General features: G+C 40.9%; 1 protein-coding gene across 1 annotated transcript in view; it reads left to right on the top strand.

Annotated features, from left to right (window-relative positions):
- The window catches only part of UBE2G1 (ubiquitin conjugating enzyme E2 G1), a 98,413-nt gene extending 82,499 nt beyond the window's left edge, over positions 1 to 15,914 (top strand). Inside the window, exons 5-6 of the mRNA XM_008047888.2 lie at positions 6,247 to 6,370; positions 12,654 to 15,914. Of these exons, the coding sequence (XP_008046079.1) occupies positions 6,247 to 6,333 (87 nt within the window). The 3' untranslated portion in view covers positions 6,334 to 6,370; positions 12,654 to 15,914. The remainder of the gene's footprint in view (positions 1 to 6,246; positions 6,371 to 12,653) is intronic.
- The last annotated feature ends 2,474 nt before the right edge of the window (positions 15,915 to 18,388 follow it).

Raw genomic sequence — 18,388 nt, 5'->3', positions numbered from 1 at the left:
TCGAGACCCGCCTGGGCAACTTGGCGAGACCTCATCTCTACAATAAATCAAAAAAAAAAATTAGCCAGACGTGGTAGCACACGCCTGTAGTTCCAGTTACTTGGAAGGCTGAGGCGGAAGGATCCCTGGAGCCCAGTAGGTCGAGGCTGCGGTGGCCAGGAGCGGCCACTGCACTTCAGTCTGGGTGACAAAGTGAGACTCCAACTCAAAAAAAAACCCAGAAAAACATTTCATTTGATCCATGCTCAACTATCAACTCTTTTAATAAGATCAGAACTGACAAAATTATTAATCCTTCAAACACCTGAATACTTAAACAGCCAAACCTAGTACAAAAATAATTAATCTCTTGATTCTAAACATTACCCAAAGGGTCGAAACAGGTCTTAATATAAAGTTGAAATATGCATACATGAGTTTTAGTATGAAAACAAGTTGTGCAAAATCTATTCCATTTTTTTCTTGAAATCTATAGATTCATCTTTAATTATATTTTTATACTTCAGTTTTTTTAACCTCTTAATCAGTATATCTATTCAGGAGGTCCCTACCACCTCATCTTTTTTTTTTGTTTGAAACAGGATATCACTCTGTTAGCCAGGTTGGAGTGTGGTGATGTGACCATAGCTCACTGTCTCAGCTTCCCTAGTAGCAGGAACTACAATCACACACCACCATTCCTGGCTAAGAAATCTCGATTTTTTTTGTTTTTGATTTTTTTTGATTTGGTGTCTCACTCTGTCACCCAGACTGGAATGCAGTGGCCGCTCCTGGCCACTGCAACCTTGACCCGCTGGGCTCCGGCGATCCTTCCATCTCAGCCTTCCAAGTAGTTGGAACTAAAGGCGCGTGCTACCATGCCTGGCTAATTTTTTTTTTTTTTTTGAGTTGGAGTCTCACTCTGTCGCCCAGACTGGAGTGCAGTGGCCGCTCCCGGCCACCGCAGCCTCGACCTGCTGGGCTCCGGCAATCCTTCCGCCTCAGCCTTCCGAGTAGCCGGAATTACAGGCGCGCGCTACCATGCCCACTAATTTTTTGATTTTATTGTAGAGATGAGGTCTCGCCTGCCCAGGTGGGTCTCGAACCCGCGGGCTCAGGCAATCCACTCACTTTAGCCTCCCAAAGGCGCGGGATTACAGGCTGAGCCCCCGAGCCTGGCGAAACCTCAATTTTTCTTAGCAGTCTTTCTCCTAGATCCCTCCCTTCAATAACTCCAAATTTGATTAACCTTCAGCCCACTGCTTAGCTCCCTTGCTTCGGATTTCTCCCTCACCTCCCTTCTCGATTGGATCTTTGTTTCCTGGATCCCATTTCTTCTTTCTCTTCTTGGTTGACTTTCTTCCTTTTGCCTTGGCAGCAAATCCAAGAGTACGGTCTTAGAATATGTACAGATTAAATCCTGAGTCATTTCATGATTTAAGGTTCTTTTATGCTTTTCTTATACTTGATTGATACTTTGTTTATTGAATACTAGGGAGAAAAATTTACTGAGAATTTATATTTTAACATTTATTACTCCTGATGAGAAAATTCACGTTAGGTTAATTCTTCTCCATTTTTTTAGGTGGTCTGTTCTTTTTTTCCTTACTTCCCTTTAGCTTCCTTTCTTTATTCTAGGTTTTCCAAAATATCAGAGTTGTGCGGACTCTTAAATTTTCTATCTTTGTAGTCGATGTCCACCCTTGGAATTTAAAATTTAACTTCAACCTTGAGAAGTTTTCTTTAATTATTTTGAGAATTTTTCCATGTTAAATATTCTCTCCCTTCTTAAGAATTTGTTTTAGTTGTTACCCAGGTTAACCCCTTGTATTTTTTTTCATCTAAAATAGTATTGGTTTTGAATTTTCTATTGAATTTTAATTTTGACAGTATTGCTTTTAATTTTAAAAAGCATATTCTTTTTCTCCATTAATTCTATCTTCATGGAATCTTATCAGTTTAATAAATTTAGAAATTCTTGAATATTTTTTATTTTAAAAGTTACCTTATGAAGTCTTTCTCTGTGGTCAGTTTTCTTTTGTATTTCGAACTCTATTTCAGAACTCTGTAGGTGTTCTAGGCCTGGCATGGTGGCTCATACCTATAATCCCCGTACTTAGGGAGGTTGAGGTAGGAGGATTGCTTGGAGCCCAGGAATTCAAAACCAGCCTGGACAACATAGTGAGACTTTGGCTCTACAAAAAAAATTTTTTTAAATTAGCCAGGTTGGGCTTGGTGGCTCAGCCTGTAATCCGCGCCTTGGGAGGCCGAGGTGAGTGGATTGCCTGAGCCCGCGGGTTCGAGACCCGCCTGGGCAACTTGGCAAGACTTCATCTCTACAATCAATCAAAAATTAGCCGGGTGTGGTAGCGCACGCCTGTAATTCCGACTACTCGGAAGTCTGAGGCGGAAGGATCGCCGGAGCCCAACAGGTCGAGGCTGCGGTGGCCGGGAGCGGCCACTACATTCCAGTTTGGGCGACAGAATGATACTCCAACTCAAAAATAAATAAATAAATAAATAAGGATATAAGAGTTGGAAGAGAGCCGGGCTTGGTGGCTCATCCTGTAGTCCCGCACTTTGGGAGGCTGAGGTGAGTGGATTGCCTGAGCCCGCAGGTTCGAGACCCGCTTGGGTAACTTGGTGAGACCTTATCTCTACAATAAATCAAAAAATTAGCTGGGTGTGGTAGTGCATGCCTGTAGTTCCAGCTACTTGGGAGGCTGAGGCGGAAGGATCACTGGAGCCCAGGAGGTCGAGGCTGCGGTGGCCAGGAGCGTGCCACTGCACTCCAGTCTGGGCGACAGAGTGAGACTCCAACTCAAAAAAAGAAAGAGTTGGAAGAGGATGTCATGTAAATGGTAACATGAAGGTGCAATTACTTTCAGCACCAATAACCACACTGGCAGCTGTAGTTCCATTATTCTTCAGTATATTTATGTTAAATCTAGATGTTATTTTTATTTTAGGAAATCATTAAAATTTTGGATATCGGTGAGGGAAATGTTCAGTATATGAACTTTGAATTAATCTCTATTTTTAGCCCTACTTCTCACTCAAGCTCTTGTCATACTTGCCATTTTCAAATGTTAGCTTCTTGCTTAGATAACAGGTCCTTTTTCTCCTTTGTTTTCATTTCATCCAGTTTTCTCTATGCTGCTAATTGCTCTTCTCTCTTCCATGTTTTAATACTCTTCCATCTGCCTTTGGTCTTTTAGAAAACCTTATTATTGGTTGACTTCTTTGCCATCGTCTTAGCTGTTAAAGATTTATACCTAGCCGGGCTCAGTGGCTCAGCCTGTAATCCCACGCCTTTGGAGGCTGAGGTGAGTGGATTGCCTGAGCCCACGGGTTCCAGACCCACCTGGGCAACTTTGTGAGTCCTCATCTCTACAATAAATCAAAAAATTAGACGGGCATGGTAAGCGCGTTCCTGTAATTCCAGCTACTTGGAAGGCTGAGGCGGAAGGATTGCCCGAGCCCAGCAGGTCGAGGCTGCGGTGGCCGGGAGCGGCCACTGCACTCCAGTCTGGGCGACAGAGTGAGACTCCAACTAAAAAAAAAAAAGATTTATACCTTAAAAGAAAAATCTTTTGCAACTTGTCAGGAGTAAAAGAAAAATATTATTTTAATACGGTCTCAGTAGAACAAAGATATAAGCATACTTTTGCTATTATGAATTTGTAGTGTTCCCTATGTATAATAATAGAGATGATATCATCATCACAGTTCGTAACAGAGTGGACTTCAAAAAAAAAAGCAGCTATGTTAGCTCTTCCCTGCTTTGGAACTGTCAGGAAAGGAAAAAAAAAATTTACCCTGCACCTAGAAGCCATCCTTGACTAGTCTTATCTCAGTCACCAGAGAATGTCAACCATATTACTTAAGCCTTTTTAAACTCCTTTCTACTCCTGTGCCATTGACTTAAGTCCTTCTTACTTCTTACCTTCATTAGTGTAATAGCTTCCCTTTTTTCCTTTTCTTTTTTGAGTTGGCATCTCACTCTGTCGCCTAGGCTAGAGTGCAGTGGCATGCCTCTCATGGCTACCCTCCGCCTTAGCCTTCCATGTAGCTGGAACCTGCAGGTGCACACTACCACGCCTGGCTAGTTTTCTGATTTATTGTAGAAACAAGGTCTCACCATGTTGCTCAGGCTTGTCTCAAACCCCTGAGCTCAGGCAGTCTTGCCTTGGCTTCCCAAAGTGCTGGGATCACAGGCTTGAGCCACCATGCCCGGCTTTTTTTTTTTTTTTGAGTTGGAGTCTCACCATTCTTGTCACCCAGGTTGGAGTGCAGTGGCATGCACTCCACTGCAGCCTAGATCTGCTGGGCTCAGGTGATCCTTCTGCCTCAGCCTTCCAAGTTGCTGGAACTATAAGATTTCACTGTCACCTAGGCTGGAGAGCAGTACCACAATCATAGGTCCCTGCAGCCTGTAACTCCTGGGCTCAAGAAATTTTGTGGCATCAACCTTCCAACTAGCTGGGACTAAGGTGTACACCACCATGTTGAGCTAATTTATTTCAGATTTTTAGAGATGGAGTCTCAGTATGTTGCTCAGGCTGCTTATTTTATTTTTTTAGATATGGGATCTTGCTGTTTCGCCTAGGCTGGTCTTGAACTCCTGTCCTCAAGTAATCCTTCACAATTTTTCCCATCTCATCTCCCTGCTGTCATTGTCCCTTATCTTTACTATAGTGCTGTTTTTAGGTGCTCTGTTTTGTTTGAGATTCTCCTTCCCCTTTTTAACTGGAATTGCCCTTTTTCCTTACTAATGAAAATGAGGTAATTCTAATATTTTACCTATTAATACTCCAGCAAACATTTGAAAGATCAGGACATTCTTGTACATTACCACATTGCCATTATTATGCCTAAGCAAATTTACCATAATTTCATGTTATAACCACAATTTCATGTTATAACCACATTCCCAATTTATATTCATTTGTCCCCCTAAATGCTCAAAACTATCTTTCCCAGGGTCTGTGATGATTTACTTTCATGCTCCTCTGGCATAGATTAGTTTTCTTCTTCCATTGTTCTATACTAGTTCTATAATAATCTCTGTACATGCTAGCATTGCAATTTATCTAATGATTAGTGTGTCTTTTAGAGGGTTGTTTTTTTGTTTTTTTTTTAAGTGGGAGTCTTACTCTTGAGGCAGGAGTGAAAAAGGAAGAATGGGTGAAGGCTGGGCGCGGTGGCTCATGCCTATAATCCCAGCACTTTGGGAGACCGAGGTGAGAGGGTTGCCTGAACCCATGGGTTCAAGACTAGACTGGGCAACTTGGCAAGACCTTATCTCTGCAATGGATCAATAAAAATTAGCCGGGCGTGATGGTGTGCGCTTGTAGTTCCAGCTACTTAGAAAGCTAAGGCAGAAGAATTGCCTGAGCCCAGCAGGTCAAGGCTGCGGTGGCCATGAGAGTGCCACTGCACTCCATCCTGGACAACAGAGTAGACTGAGACTCCAAAGAAAAAAAACAGGCATTTTGTGAGAATTTTTTGCTGTTTACATGCTAGGTGAAATCAACTGTATTCCATTTTCTTCTTCCCTCCCTCCCTCCCTTCTTTTTTTTCTTTCTTTTTTTGTCAGAGTCTCAGTCTGTCAACCAGGCTGGAGTGCAGTGGCATGCTCATAGCCACCTCAGCCTTTCAGGTAGCTGGAACCACGGGTGTACACCACTAGACCCAGCTAATTTTTCTTGATTTATTGTAGAGACAAAGTCTCGCAAAGTTGCCCAGTCAGGTCTTGAATCCCTGGACTCAGGCCTGCCAGTGTCAGGGATTACAGGCATGAGCCACCATGCCCAGCTCAGTGTTCCATTTTCATGTGCCTGGCAGTGACCGTGTTAATTGTACTAGAAATAGTACTTAATATCATCTCAATATGCTGCATCACACCTATCTCCTTTATATTGCAGACATGTTTGTGTTTCTTTTCTGGTTGTTTCCAATAGGGAGAGTTGACAATCCTTCAGATAGTCTGAATGTCTTATTTGTAAATTGTTGCTTTCTTTTTCAGTGTAAAGCAAAACTGTGCATGTTGTGTGACCTTTTTCTTAGAGAATTTTTCTTGTAGAAGTAATTTGCATAGGAGATTTCTGCTGTGTATCCCAGCAGAATGCTTTAGAAAAATGATTTCTGAATGCTTTTATAAATACCAACTTATATTTTCGAATTGTTCAGATTACCAAGGGATTGCATTTAAAATTAAAATAAGAGTTTGCATCAAATCATTTGCTATTACTTTTTTATCTACAGAAAGAATGGAGGGAAGACAGAAATGGAGAATTTAAAAGAAAAGTTGCCCGCTGTGTAAGAAAAAGCCAAGAGACTGCTTTTGAGTGACATTTATTTTGTAGGTAGTAACTTCACTTATTTCAGGGTAAGTTCATTTTAGAAATCATGCCTTTGATTTTTTTTTTGTCTTACAATTTTTTGAAAATTGTGTAATTTTGCATATTTGAGTTGCTTGTTTTTATTGATTTCATTTTTTTAGTGGTATTATCCAATTGTCTGCTGGTTCTCAAGACTGTGGTTTAACCTGCTTTTCTTCTTTAGTGTATTCTGCTGTTTTTAACTAGATATTCTGTATTCATATGGTTAGTATGGTGTCTGGTTTTTTTTCACTAATGGTACAATTTATTTTTTTTGTTTGTTTTTTTGAGTTGGAGTGTCACTCTGTCGCCCAGGCTAGCGTACAGTAGCATGCTCATGGCCATCCCAGCATCGGCCCACTGGTCTCAGATGATATTTCCACCTCAGCCTTCCAAGTAGCTGGAACTATAGGCACACACTACCACACCCGGTTAATTATTTATTTACTGTAGAGATGAGGTCTTGCCAAGTTGCCCAGGCTGGTCTCAAACCTGCGGTCCCAGACAATCCACTTGCCTTAGCCTCCCAAAGTGCTGGGATTACAGGCTGAGCTACCGGGCCCAGGCTAATGGTATAGTTTTTTTGTTTGTTTGTTTGTTTTGAGTTGGAGTTTCACTCTGTCGCCCAGACTGGAGTGCAGTGGCCGCTCCTGGCCACTGCAACCTCGACCTGCTGGGGGTTCCGGTGATCCTTCCGCCTCAGCCTTCTGAGTAGCTGGAACTACAGGCACATGCTACCACACCCGGTTAATTATTTATTTATTGTAGAGATGAGGTCTTGCCAAGTTGCCCAGGCTAGTCTCAAACCTGTGGGCCCAGACAATCTACTCGCCTTAGCCTCCCAATGTGCTGGGATTATAGGCTGAGCCACCGGGCCCAGGCTAATGGTATAGTTTTTTTGTTGTTGTTTTTTGTTTTTTGAGTTGGAGTCTCACTTTGTCGCCCAGACTGGAGTTCAGTGGCCGCTCCCGGCCACCGCAGCCTCGACCTGCAGGGTTCCGGTGATCCTTCCACCTCAGCCTTCTGAGTAGCTGGAACTACAGGCGCGCCCTACCACACCTGGCTAATTTTTTTGATTTATTGTAGAGATTAGGGCTTGCCAAGTTGCCCAGGCAGGTCTCAAACCCGCAGGCTCAGGCAGTCCACTCATCTTAGCCTCCCAAGGCGCAGGATTACAGGCTGAGCCACCGAGCCCGGCTAGTTTTTTTTAATGATAAAGTACTTATTTCAATTTAGTTTCTTTTGTTTTGCCTTTTGATCTACCATCATGACTTAATACTAGGTATTGACATTTCTTTTTTTTTTTTGAGTTGGAGTCTTACTCTGTTACCCAGGCTGGAGTGCAGTAGCACGCTCATGGCCACTGCAGTCTCAACCTGCTAGGCTCAGGTGATCATTCCACCTCAGCCTTTCAAGTAACTGGAAATATAAGTACACACTACTATGCCTGGCTAACTTTTTGATTTAATGTAAAGATGAGGTTAGGCCAACTTTCCCAGTCTGGTCTCGAACCCGTGGGCGAGGCGATCCTCCTGCCGCAGCCCCCCAAGTAGCTGGGACTATAGTCGTGTGCCAGTATGCCTGGCTAATTTTTGTAGAGATGAGGTTCTGCTATGTTGCCTACGCTGTCCTCAAACTCCTGCACTCAAGCAATTCTTTCACCTTGGCCTCCCAATGTGCTATGATTACAGTCGTGAACTACCATGCCTGGCCCAGTTGTTGACTATGCCATTTATTAAGTCCTTCCTTTCACCACTGATACACAATGTCAGTTATGTTACAAAATCCCATTTTAGACCAGGCTCGGTGGCTCAGCCTGTAATCCCAGCACTTTGGGAGACCAAGGCGAGTGGATTGCCTGAGCCCCGTGGTTTCGAGACCAGCCCGGGCAACTTGGCGAGACCTTGTCTCTACAATAAATCAAAAAATTAGCCGGGCCTGGTAGCATGCGCCTGTAGTTCCAGCTACTTGGAAGACTGAAGTGGAAGGATCACTGGAGCCCAGCAGGTCGAGGCTGCAGTGTCCGGGAGCATGCCACTGCACTCCGGTCTGGGCGACAGAATGAGACTCCAACTCAAAAAAAAAAAAAAAATCATAAAATCACATTTCTAGATATGTGTTGTTCTGTTTGGGGCCTTTCTGTTTTTCATTGATTGACTTGTCGGTCCCTGAATCAGTGTCTGTTTGTTTGTTTTTTTTGAGTTGGAGTCTCATTCTGTCACCCAGACTAGAGTGCAGTGGCTGCTCCCAGCCACCGCAGCCTCGACCTGCTGGGCTCTGGCGATCCATCCACCTCAGCCTTCCAAGTAGCTGGAGCTACAGGCATGCACTACCACGCCTGGCTAATTTTTTGGTTTATTGTAGAGATGAGGTTTTGCCAAGTTGCCCAGGCGGGTCTCGAACCCGTGGGCTCAGGCAATCCACTCACCTCAGCCTCCCAAAGGCGCGGGATTACAGGCTGAGCCACCGAGCCCGGCTGAATCAGTGTCATACTGTCTGAATTTTTATTTTATTTATTTTTATGATTAAATGTATTATATGTAAAGGTACAACTCAAGTGTAAGACTAAAGTCTTTATCCACCACCCATCCTGTTTTCATATTTGATATCTTTACTTTCTGAAAAGATTTAGATCTACTTTCACATCTACCTGTTATTATTATCTGAAATGATGAAAATGTATTTCTTCCCCTTTACTACCAGGTATACCAGTAACCTAGCAGTCTTCAAATTACTTCAGTTTTTACCATCTTGATTATATCTGTCTGGGAAATAAAAGCCTCAATAAGTACCTAACCTAATTACCAGTTTAGTTTGGGTTGAACTAAGAATGAAGTCAGTTGAAATTTGGATTAAAAAGGTATTCCACCAAAATCTGTGATTTAACTTATGTTAATCTTTAGGTTAAAGATTAATCTGAGCTGGGCTCAGTGGCTCAGCCTGTAATCCCAGCACTTTGGGAGGCTGAGGTGAGTGGATTGCCTGAGCCCGCGGGTTTGGGACCCGCCTGGGCAATTTGACGAGACCTCATCTCTACAATAAAATCAAAAATTAGCTGGGTGTGGTAGCGCGTGCCTGTAGTTCCAGCTACTTGGAAGGCTGAGGCGGAAGGATTGCCGTAGCCCAGCAGGTCAAGGCTGCAGTGGCTGCGAGCGGCCACTGTGCTCCATTCTGCGTGACAGAGTGAGACTCCAACTCAAAAAATTAAAAAATTTTAAAAATCTGTAGGTTAAAAAACAGGAATAATTTAAAGAATATGAGGCAAACAGTAGATATGGTTGATATTATTTCAATTAACATTCAGACATATTTTAAGTTACATGTAGGGTATGCTTACAAAATATAAGTGACTTTCAATTCAGCACTATTTAAGACAGTTATATAGGTAATTTGGTTTTCACATTTATCATTCTGGAGAAAAGAATGACAAACTTGCTTTTTCTGTTCTGAGGCTTTTTCTCTGTTTGGAATAAATTTTATTCAAAGAGAGAAGGAGGAATGCATTTTCCTTTCTCTACTCAAGAAACTAATGATATTTAAAGCTTGGTTCTCACTATTAAAAGGTGAGGTCTCCTGATTTTACGTGTTTAATGACTTAGAGCAGTCAGTTCTCAGATGATTTTTTTCCCCCCTTAAAGCCTCATATGGCTGTGCTTTGGGGAGACTGAGGTGAGTGGATTGCCTGAGTCCGCGGGTTCGAGACCCGCCTGGGCAACTTGGTGAGACCTCATCTCTACAATAAATCAAAAAATAAGCCGTGCGTGGTAGCACGTGCCTGTAGTTCCAGCTACTTGGAAGGCTGAGGCGGAAGGATCGCCAGATCCCAGCAGGTCGAGGCTGCAGTGGCTGGGAACGGCCACTGCATTCCAGTCCAGGCCACAGAGTGAGATTCCAACTCCAAAAAAAAGAAAGCCCATATGGAAATAGTTTATAAATGATTCTTTTGTGGCTCTTAAATTTCTCATCATTTATATCATAGGGGAATAGTTACTGAATGCCCAAACTTTATACCCGTTCTTCTACCCTGAGAGATGTATTGGTCAGGGATTAATTTGGGTGAGCAATAGTCTTTTAAAAAACATTTAAGTAACATTACCTAAAAGTTAAATAACTGTTCTATATCATTGTCTTGAGTTTTAGTATATATCTTTAGATTTTCTAGTAAAAATATGTATGTGCATTTGTGTATCTGTGTGCAAATGTTAGAACCTGACTCTGGTTAAGGTGATATATTTACATATGGTGCATTTCATGGTTTTATAAGGGCCACTTACATTGATTGGTATAACCCCTTTTGAAAGACATTAGCAGTAGTCCATCATTAGTTTTTGGTATTGTTGAAATTGGGTGATTACAAGATTGATAAATCACTCTAGACTTTAAAAGACTATGAATGTGTATGGTGTGAGTTAAAATTTGCTGTAACTCTTATGTCAGGAGTTTAAAATTACATATATTGATTTCCCAGTCATCTTTTCTGTGAGTTTTTTTGCCCGTTATTGTACTTGGCATTAGATATGATATTCTGAGTTCCTTGGAACACTTGCCCTAAAGATGTAATAGTATTGGGTATTTTCTTTCTTGCTGCCCTAAGCCCTCTCCCCTTCTCCTTGTATTCAAAGTACCGTATTAATATAATAAGACTGAAAAGTTCAATTGTTAGATGAGACTTTTAAAACTTGAACCCAGCCGGGCTCGGTGGCTCAGCCTGTAATCCCAGCACTTTGGGAGGCTGAGGTGAGTGGATTGTCTGAACCTGTGGGTTCGAGATCCACCTGGGCAACTTGGTTAGACCTCATCTCTACAATAAACTCAAAAAATCAGCCGGGTGTGGTAGCGCGTGCCTGTAATTCCGGCTACTCGAAAGGCTGAGGCGGAATGATCGCTGGAGCCCAGCAAGTCGAGGCTGCGGTGGCCGGAAGCGGCCACTGCACTCCAGTCTGGGTGACAGAGTGAGACTCTAACTCAAAACAAAAACAAAAAAACTTGAACCCAAGCCCGGCGCGGTGGCTCTCGCTATAATCCCAGCACTTTGGGAGGCTGAGGGGAGAGGATTGCCTGAGACCAGGGATTCGAGACTAGCTTGGGCAACTTGGTGAGACCTTATCTGTACAATAAATCAAAAAATTAGCTGGGTGTGGCGGCACACACCTGTAGTTTCAGCTACTTGGAAGACTGAGGTGGAAGGATCACCTGAGCCCAGAAGTTTGAGGCTACAGTAGCCATGAGTGTACCACTGCACTTCAACCTGGGCGACAGACTGAGACTCTGACTCAAAAAAAAACTTGAACCCAGTGTATTCCTAACTTTCTGAGCAGGAAACTCTGACAGTTATTAATTAGCTATGTGACTATATCTCACTTTTATAGGGGAAAGCCTTTTAATATAATGATTGTGAGCATTTCGTGAGATGAGTTTGTAAAGCACTTAGCACACTGCTTGGCATATAATAAGCACTTGATATGATGGTGGTGATTTTTATTTAACTGTGTTCTTGACTTCCAGTCTAACTGAGGATATGAGACTGGCAGATATAAAACGGGAACTAATTGGGATAGAGGGTCATTTGTGGGAGGCATCATGGAGACAGTTGTTTGAACTGAACTTGTGGACTGCATAGAATTTAGCAAGTTGAGAAGTTTGGTAATCTTATGTTTTTTCTCTGAATATCCTCTCATAGTTGTAAATTTCCAGGTCACTTGACTTTTAATCAATTTGTCTATTTTTGATATTATATGGAATATAAATACATATATTGTGTTGTTGAAAGACGTTTGGAGTATTGAAAAATCTAAATCAATGCTGTCCAGTAAAACTTCCTGCAATGATGGAGATATTCTACCTATGCTAATCAGTATGACAACCAATAGCAACATGTAACTTTTGAGCACTTGAAATCTGGCTAGTATGACTGAGGAACTAAATTGTAAATTTTATTCAATGTGATTTAATTTAGATTTACGATTGAGTAGTACATATAGCTAGTGGCTACCATAATAGACATGCACCAAAAGTGTGCTTAAGTGAATTGAGGAGTGGTTGCCAAAGAAATAGAATATAAATCCCCTATACAATATGTCCATGTAACAAACACACGTGTGCCCGTTGTATTTAACATTAAAAATGGAAAATAAATAAATAAAACTACCCAATTTCAAGACTTAAAAAAAAAATAGAATATAAATAAAGAAACGTTTCTAATCAATTCTTTTGTAACGTTCCATTATATAATACTGTTCCATTAACGTTCCATTATATAATCTTTTTTTGTTTTGTTTTGTTTTGTTGTAGGTCTCCAATTGAGAAACATGGCACTGTTTTTCCTGCACTCTACCCACCTATTGCTGGACTTCTGTTGTAACAAGTTGGCAAACACTGGCTGGAACTGGGCTGCAATAAAACATGCCAGTTATCAATGCTGACAAGAGCCTAACAAGTGCCAACTTACAGATGATTGCGCATTTTGAATTCTAATGAACTGTTTTAACCTTCAGGAAGAATTGTAAAGACCTGTACATAGCACAACATGATCCGGATAATATATATACTGTTCATGTACATCCACAAATACACCTTGTACCAAATAATGCTTTCTTGTAGTAGAATAAGAATCGTGTAAATTCTAAAAGATATTAGCAGGTTTTCTTTCATATTCATTGTTTCTTATCAGTTTAAAAAAACTCCTTAAAGCATGACAGATGAAAAGCAATTAGGATTAAAAGTTTCCATTTAATTTTCTTTAAACCATTGAGGCTTCATTAAACTCTCTTCATTTACTAAACCTTTGTATCTTCTTTGTTTTGACACACTCCCCTTTACTTTCATCTCTTCTCTCTGCCAGAAAGTTATCAAATCATTTAGTTGAAATACTGAAATACTTAATAAGCAATTACTTGATTTTGATGATGACTTCAGAGGAGTAGTCATCATAGGTGCTTTGTCCTTTTTGTATTCTAGTTGCACCCATATCCTGGATTGGTTGTAGCAATAACATTTATTGGCTGTTGAGAGCTCTTGAACCCAGTCATTACCCCCAAGAACTAAAAAGAGTTTATTTTTAACTCAGCTTACTGAAATTTTCCCGCAAAATATTAAATTCTGATTTGGTGTTATTTTTTTCACTTCATTCACCTAATATTAAGGTTGAATAAGTAAAGCATGCATAGCTACAGGCTTTCTACTTAACCTCTGGGTTTGCTATTAAAAATGCTGTTTACCCTCGTACCCTTCTCCTTAGTCCTTTATATTTCTTTGCCTCTTCTCTACTGCAGATTTTTCTCACCTATTGTACAAAAAAATTGCGGTGTATATTTTCATGTAATTTGATTTTGGAATTCTGTCACCATATGTAGTGAGTTCTTCCAAAATATAATTTTTTTCCAATAATTGTCAAGTTGTTGGCTTTTATTGTATTGAATGAAGGTTGTAATACTGAATGCCAGAGAAGTGCAGTTTAGAAAAATCTCAGGTTGATTCCTTATGCAAACAAACGTAATACTTGAAAATCACATGGCCATGGCAGTATGTGTATTGGGTTCTATCTTGATTCTTATGTGTGACTCTAAAAGCATTACCAGGGTAAATGCTTTGCTATTTGACATATAGATTCTGTCACTGACATAGTGCATTTGAATTTGATTAATGTTTGAGCATAAATATATTTCATATGGTTTTCTAAAACAACTTCAGCAAATGGTAAAATGAGCATGTGCCAGTGTTAAAGGTGGGCATGGGCTCCTCTATGTTCGTTGTGAGGCTGGGAGTGAGTAGTAGTCTTTGGCATATAAGGATAGAACTTGAGATAGTACCAGATGGGGCATGGTGTTTGATTGAGAGAATCAGCAAGAATTGGTGCATTTCTGCTCCCTGGGGTTCAGAGAAATGATTCGGCAGAAGCCAAATAGCCAATAGCCCAGACCTCTACACACTTTATTTTTTTAAAACAGAACTAAAATGGTTGAGGATGTAGTCACAGTAAAGAGTGATTTTTCTAAATCCTAGTCTGTTCTCCACTCTGAAGCATTGTAAAAACCCGTAAACATTATTAAACACACATAAATGTATAGTGACTGTAAATATTATTTGATTTAATTCATTAGAGCCCAGTTTTTTTCAAGATTATTGTGACTTGGTTTTTTTCTTTCAAAGACTGTAAAAATTGTTACCTAGAATGCCAGCACTGCACACCTTCAAGGGACTTGGAATACGGTCTCTTTTACTCTTTTGTTTTTCAGAGACAGGGTCTTGCTCTGTCACCCAGGCTGGAGTACAGTGGCGCAGTCATCACTCACTACAGCCTTGACCTCCTGGGCTCAAGTGATCCTCCCACCTCAGTCTCCCGAGCAGCTAGGACTACAGACACACGCCACCATACCTGTGCAAATTTTTTTTTTTTGGTAGTAGAAATGGGGTCTTGCCCCTTTTACTCTTAAATTAGAAATTATTCACATGGTGGTTGTTTTTGGCAAAATGGTGTTAGAAATTTGCTCTCTTATTGCTTTAATTCTGTCAGCAATCCGTTGAGTTAAAACCTGGGATTTGACTCTTCAGCAAGTAGCAAGTGACCTAGTAACTCAGGGAAAACTATTTTTGAACTTTTAAGTGCCACTTTAATGCAGTTACTTTGGTATAACCTTGTGGTGTTTTAGAGCTAGCTCTAGGGGAGTGGAAGGGAGAGCCAGGAATGAGTGCATCTTTCTTAACGCTCTGTTCCACCTGGTGCCCTGACTGTACTACATACTGAAACACAGGCCTAGATAGATGTTAATGAATTCTTTTCCTCTGTCAGAGATGTCATCTGTGCCTTTCCCAGTGTTCATCTGATAATGTAAATTTAAATGCCTCTACATTTGATATTAAACCCCCATGCTCAGGTGACACTGAACCAGGTGGCTTTTGTCCCACCAGTGCCTCATCATTAGTGTGAGGTGTTTTCTTCTCTGCTTTAGGAAAAGGACTCCCCCTTCCCCCCCAATCTTGTGCCAGCCATCAGCAACTTATACATAGTCTTATGGGTTATAGAACTGTTGGCCGTTTCCTAAATTTATTCCAGATTCATGTAGAGGCATATAGATTTCAGTCTGTGCTCAAAATGGGATGGATGATCTCAGTGGCTTCCTGGACTCTTCTTTTGAGCTTAAAATCCATTTGAGGTTGATTTCCTTGTCATTATAAGGTAATATGTTTGTGAGGTTATTCCACTAGTTCTGTGATCACTTGGGTGTCAGTATTTTTAATGGTCTTCATTCTCGGTTGTAAAATTATATTTTATATGCTCACTCACCCTCTATAAATCTGCCCACTTTGGGTTGTGGTGCCTGTGTTATCTTTGCCCGTCTGGTCTCCAGTTGGTGGAATTACCTTTTTGTACTGCCACTTCTCAGCATCTTTGAAATCTGACATAATGTTGCTTCATTCCAGTTTTTTTAGTTCTGTAATTTGTTGATTGTATTTAACTATGTGAGTTCTGTTGTGATGTTTACTGTATTGTAAAGCACCTCAATCATGTGATGGGTGCTGTATAAATCAATAAATGATGACTTAGAGGCTGTATCATGAGCTATTTTGGTTTTAGGATGCAGGTCTCAAAAGCAAATTGTGGGATTATTTCTATATAAACAGCACATGATACCAAAGGGTCCACAGGGGAATGTTGATAAAGAATTGTATGAACTTTAAAGAAAGAACCAAAAGGTAGGAAGTTAGACTTCCAACCTAATATAATGCTCTTTAAATTTCCATTATGTGGCCAAGTACCATTTTATTTTATTTTATTTTTGAGTTGGAGTCTCACCCCATCGCCCAGGCTGGAGTGCGGTGGCACTCTCACGGCCACCCCAGTGTCGAACTGCTGGGCTCAGGCGATCCTTCTGTCTCAGCCTTCAAAGTAGCTGGAACTGCAGGCACATGCTATCACACCCAGCTAATTTTTTGATTTATTGTAGAGATGTGGTCTCGCCAAGTTCCCAGGCTGTTCTCAAACCCATAGGCTCAGGTAGTCCCCTCACCTTTGCCTCCCAAAGTGCTGGGATTACAGGCTTGAGCCACCGTGCCTGGCCCAAGTACCATTTTAAATCAGTGTTTCTGTACATGGTGATTTAGAATCTTAAAATGAGCACGTTAGTACATTATGGGGATTTTGTCTTAGGCCCAAACTGGCTGTACCATAAATATAAGCTAAAAGGTGAAGAACCTGAACTCATGTAAACTGGAAGAGACCACAGGCACCATTTCAATATCTTCCCTCCTCTAAACAGATGGGAAACTGTCCCAAATACCCGTCCAGGTTCACTTAGTGGCAAAAGAGACCAGACTGAGTACCTTTTTTTTCTTTACGAGATGTCAACATTCAGCTTTTTATCCTGAGTCCTTACTAATAGTTCATATGGATTTAGTGTTAGGTATTGAAAATTTGTCTTGATGTAAGTTGTCAGTGACTATTGAGACTTTTTTCTTACAAACTCAGAAAACAGAATGGGGCCACACCTCCTAATCAACTGAATTAGAATCAAGAAACTCCCTACAACAATTTTGGGAAGGTTGGGGATCATTTACAGTTTAATTTCCCTGATAAGTATATTTGAAATAAAACTATTAGTGAAAGGATTTGGATGATGTCCCTGAACTTACAATATCAGTTTTACACATAATCATCTACTCCAAAAGGTATTTTTTATTTTATTTTTAATTTTATAGGGGTACAATCCAAAAGGTTTTATTTGCATGCTGCTTTAGATGCAAATGAATAGGTTTTGACTATGTTTACCGCGCTCAAGGCACTAGGCTTTCAGGAGGGAGCAGTTGGTTTTCTTTCTCCCCATCATAAAGATAGAGCTAACAGTCTCCTTATCAAATACAAACTTGTTGCTTTTGGGAAGCCCACAAATCCCAATTCAGATTATGGAGCAGATTATTTCCTGGCTGTGGTATTTCTGTTGTTCATTTTCAGATATGTGATCTGACTGCCAAGGTAGCATTAGGCTTGTTGAGTTGGCACTCTACACTGAGCTTTAGTGAAATGATTAAAGAATTTTGAATCCTGTTCACTTAGGTAAATAAACTGAAGGAAAAGGAAAAGGCGTTCACAAAAGGCAGCCAGGCACACCTTCGAAGACATAGGAGCCACACAGAATGTCCTAGGCAAGAGACTTGATTTTTGGTTTCCCTTTCCCAGAAGAATCCATTAGGAATAAATACAATAGCACTTACATGTACATTTGCAGTGACATTTATTTCTAACAGGAGTACTGGAAATCAAACTTCTATTTATTGAGCCTCTACTTTGTGGCAAGCTTGTGCTATGTGTGTTGTATAAAGGATCAAGATAAGTTCTTAAAAGGTTCCTCCAAAATAGTTTTTCAGGAGGAAACAATTTGCCAAGTTGTAGAGCAAGTAATTGCATGGCTGGGATTCAGTTCCTTGAGCTTTTTTTACGTTCTGGGTACTGTTAACCCTTATTTGCAGATGAGGAAACCAGACGTCAGGAATACTGAGTTTTCCAAGGTCACATAGCTAGTGGATGTGTTGAGGCTGGTACCTGACCCAATCATTGGCCTGTTTGTCTAGAGATTTCCTCTTTTACTCCCTACCATGATGCCAGCCTCCCCGTAGTCTGTTCCCCTGTGCTCTTGAACTCAAGGCAGACTGCATTTATTTCCTTCATATTCCTTGCCTGAGATGATTTCACACTAAGTTCTTACTCAGTATGACAGCAAAACCTAAACTGGGTTTAAAATGAGTCATGTTTTAGTGCTGAGGTTTTTCAAAATGTCTGTATTTCAAGTTATATCTAATGTAGCTCCATCCAAGCCTGTTGGGTGTTGTAGTTCATGTAGTACTTACTACAAGTGCTTTATTTTACAGGCTTTATTAAGTTCTCTGCAGCTCAGGGGTATCAGGTCCATAAGAATCCCCTCAGAAGGCAAGGGCCCAGGGATAGGATTTATGTTGTCATTTCTTTTTTTTTTTTTGAGCTGGAGTCTCACTCCATTGCCCAGACTGGAGTGCAGTGGCCACTCCCGGCCACC

Source organism: Carlito syrichta, unplaced genomic scaffold, assembly GCF_000164805.1.
Source record: "Carlito syrichta isolate Samal-C Ts95f unplaced genomic scaffold, Tarsius_syrichta-2.0.1 Scaffold118031, whole genome shotgun sequence".
NCBI lineage: Eukaryota > Metazoa > Chordata > Mammalia > Primates > Tarsiidae > Carlito > Carlito syrichta.
Note: the sequence above shows the minus strand (reverse complement) of the source record. Positions and strands in the feature narration are given on the sequence as shown.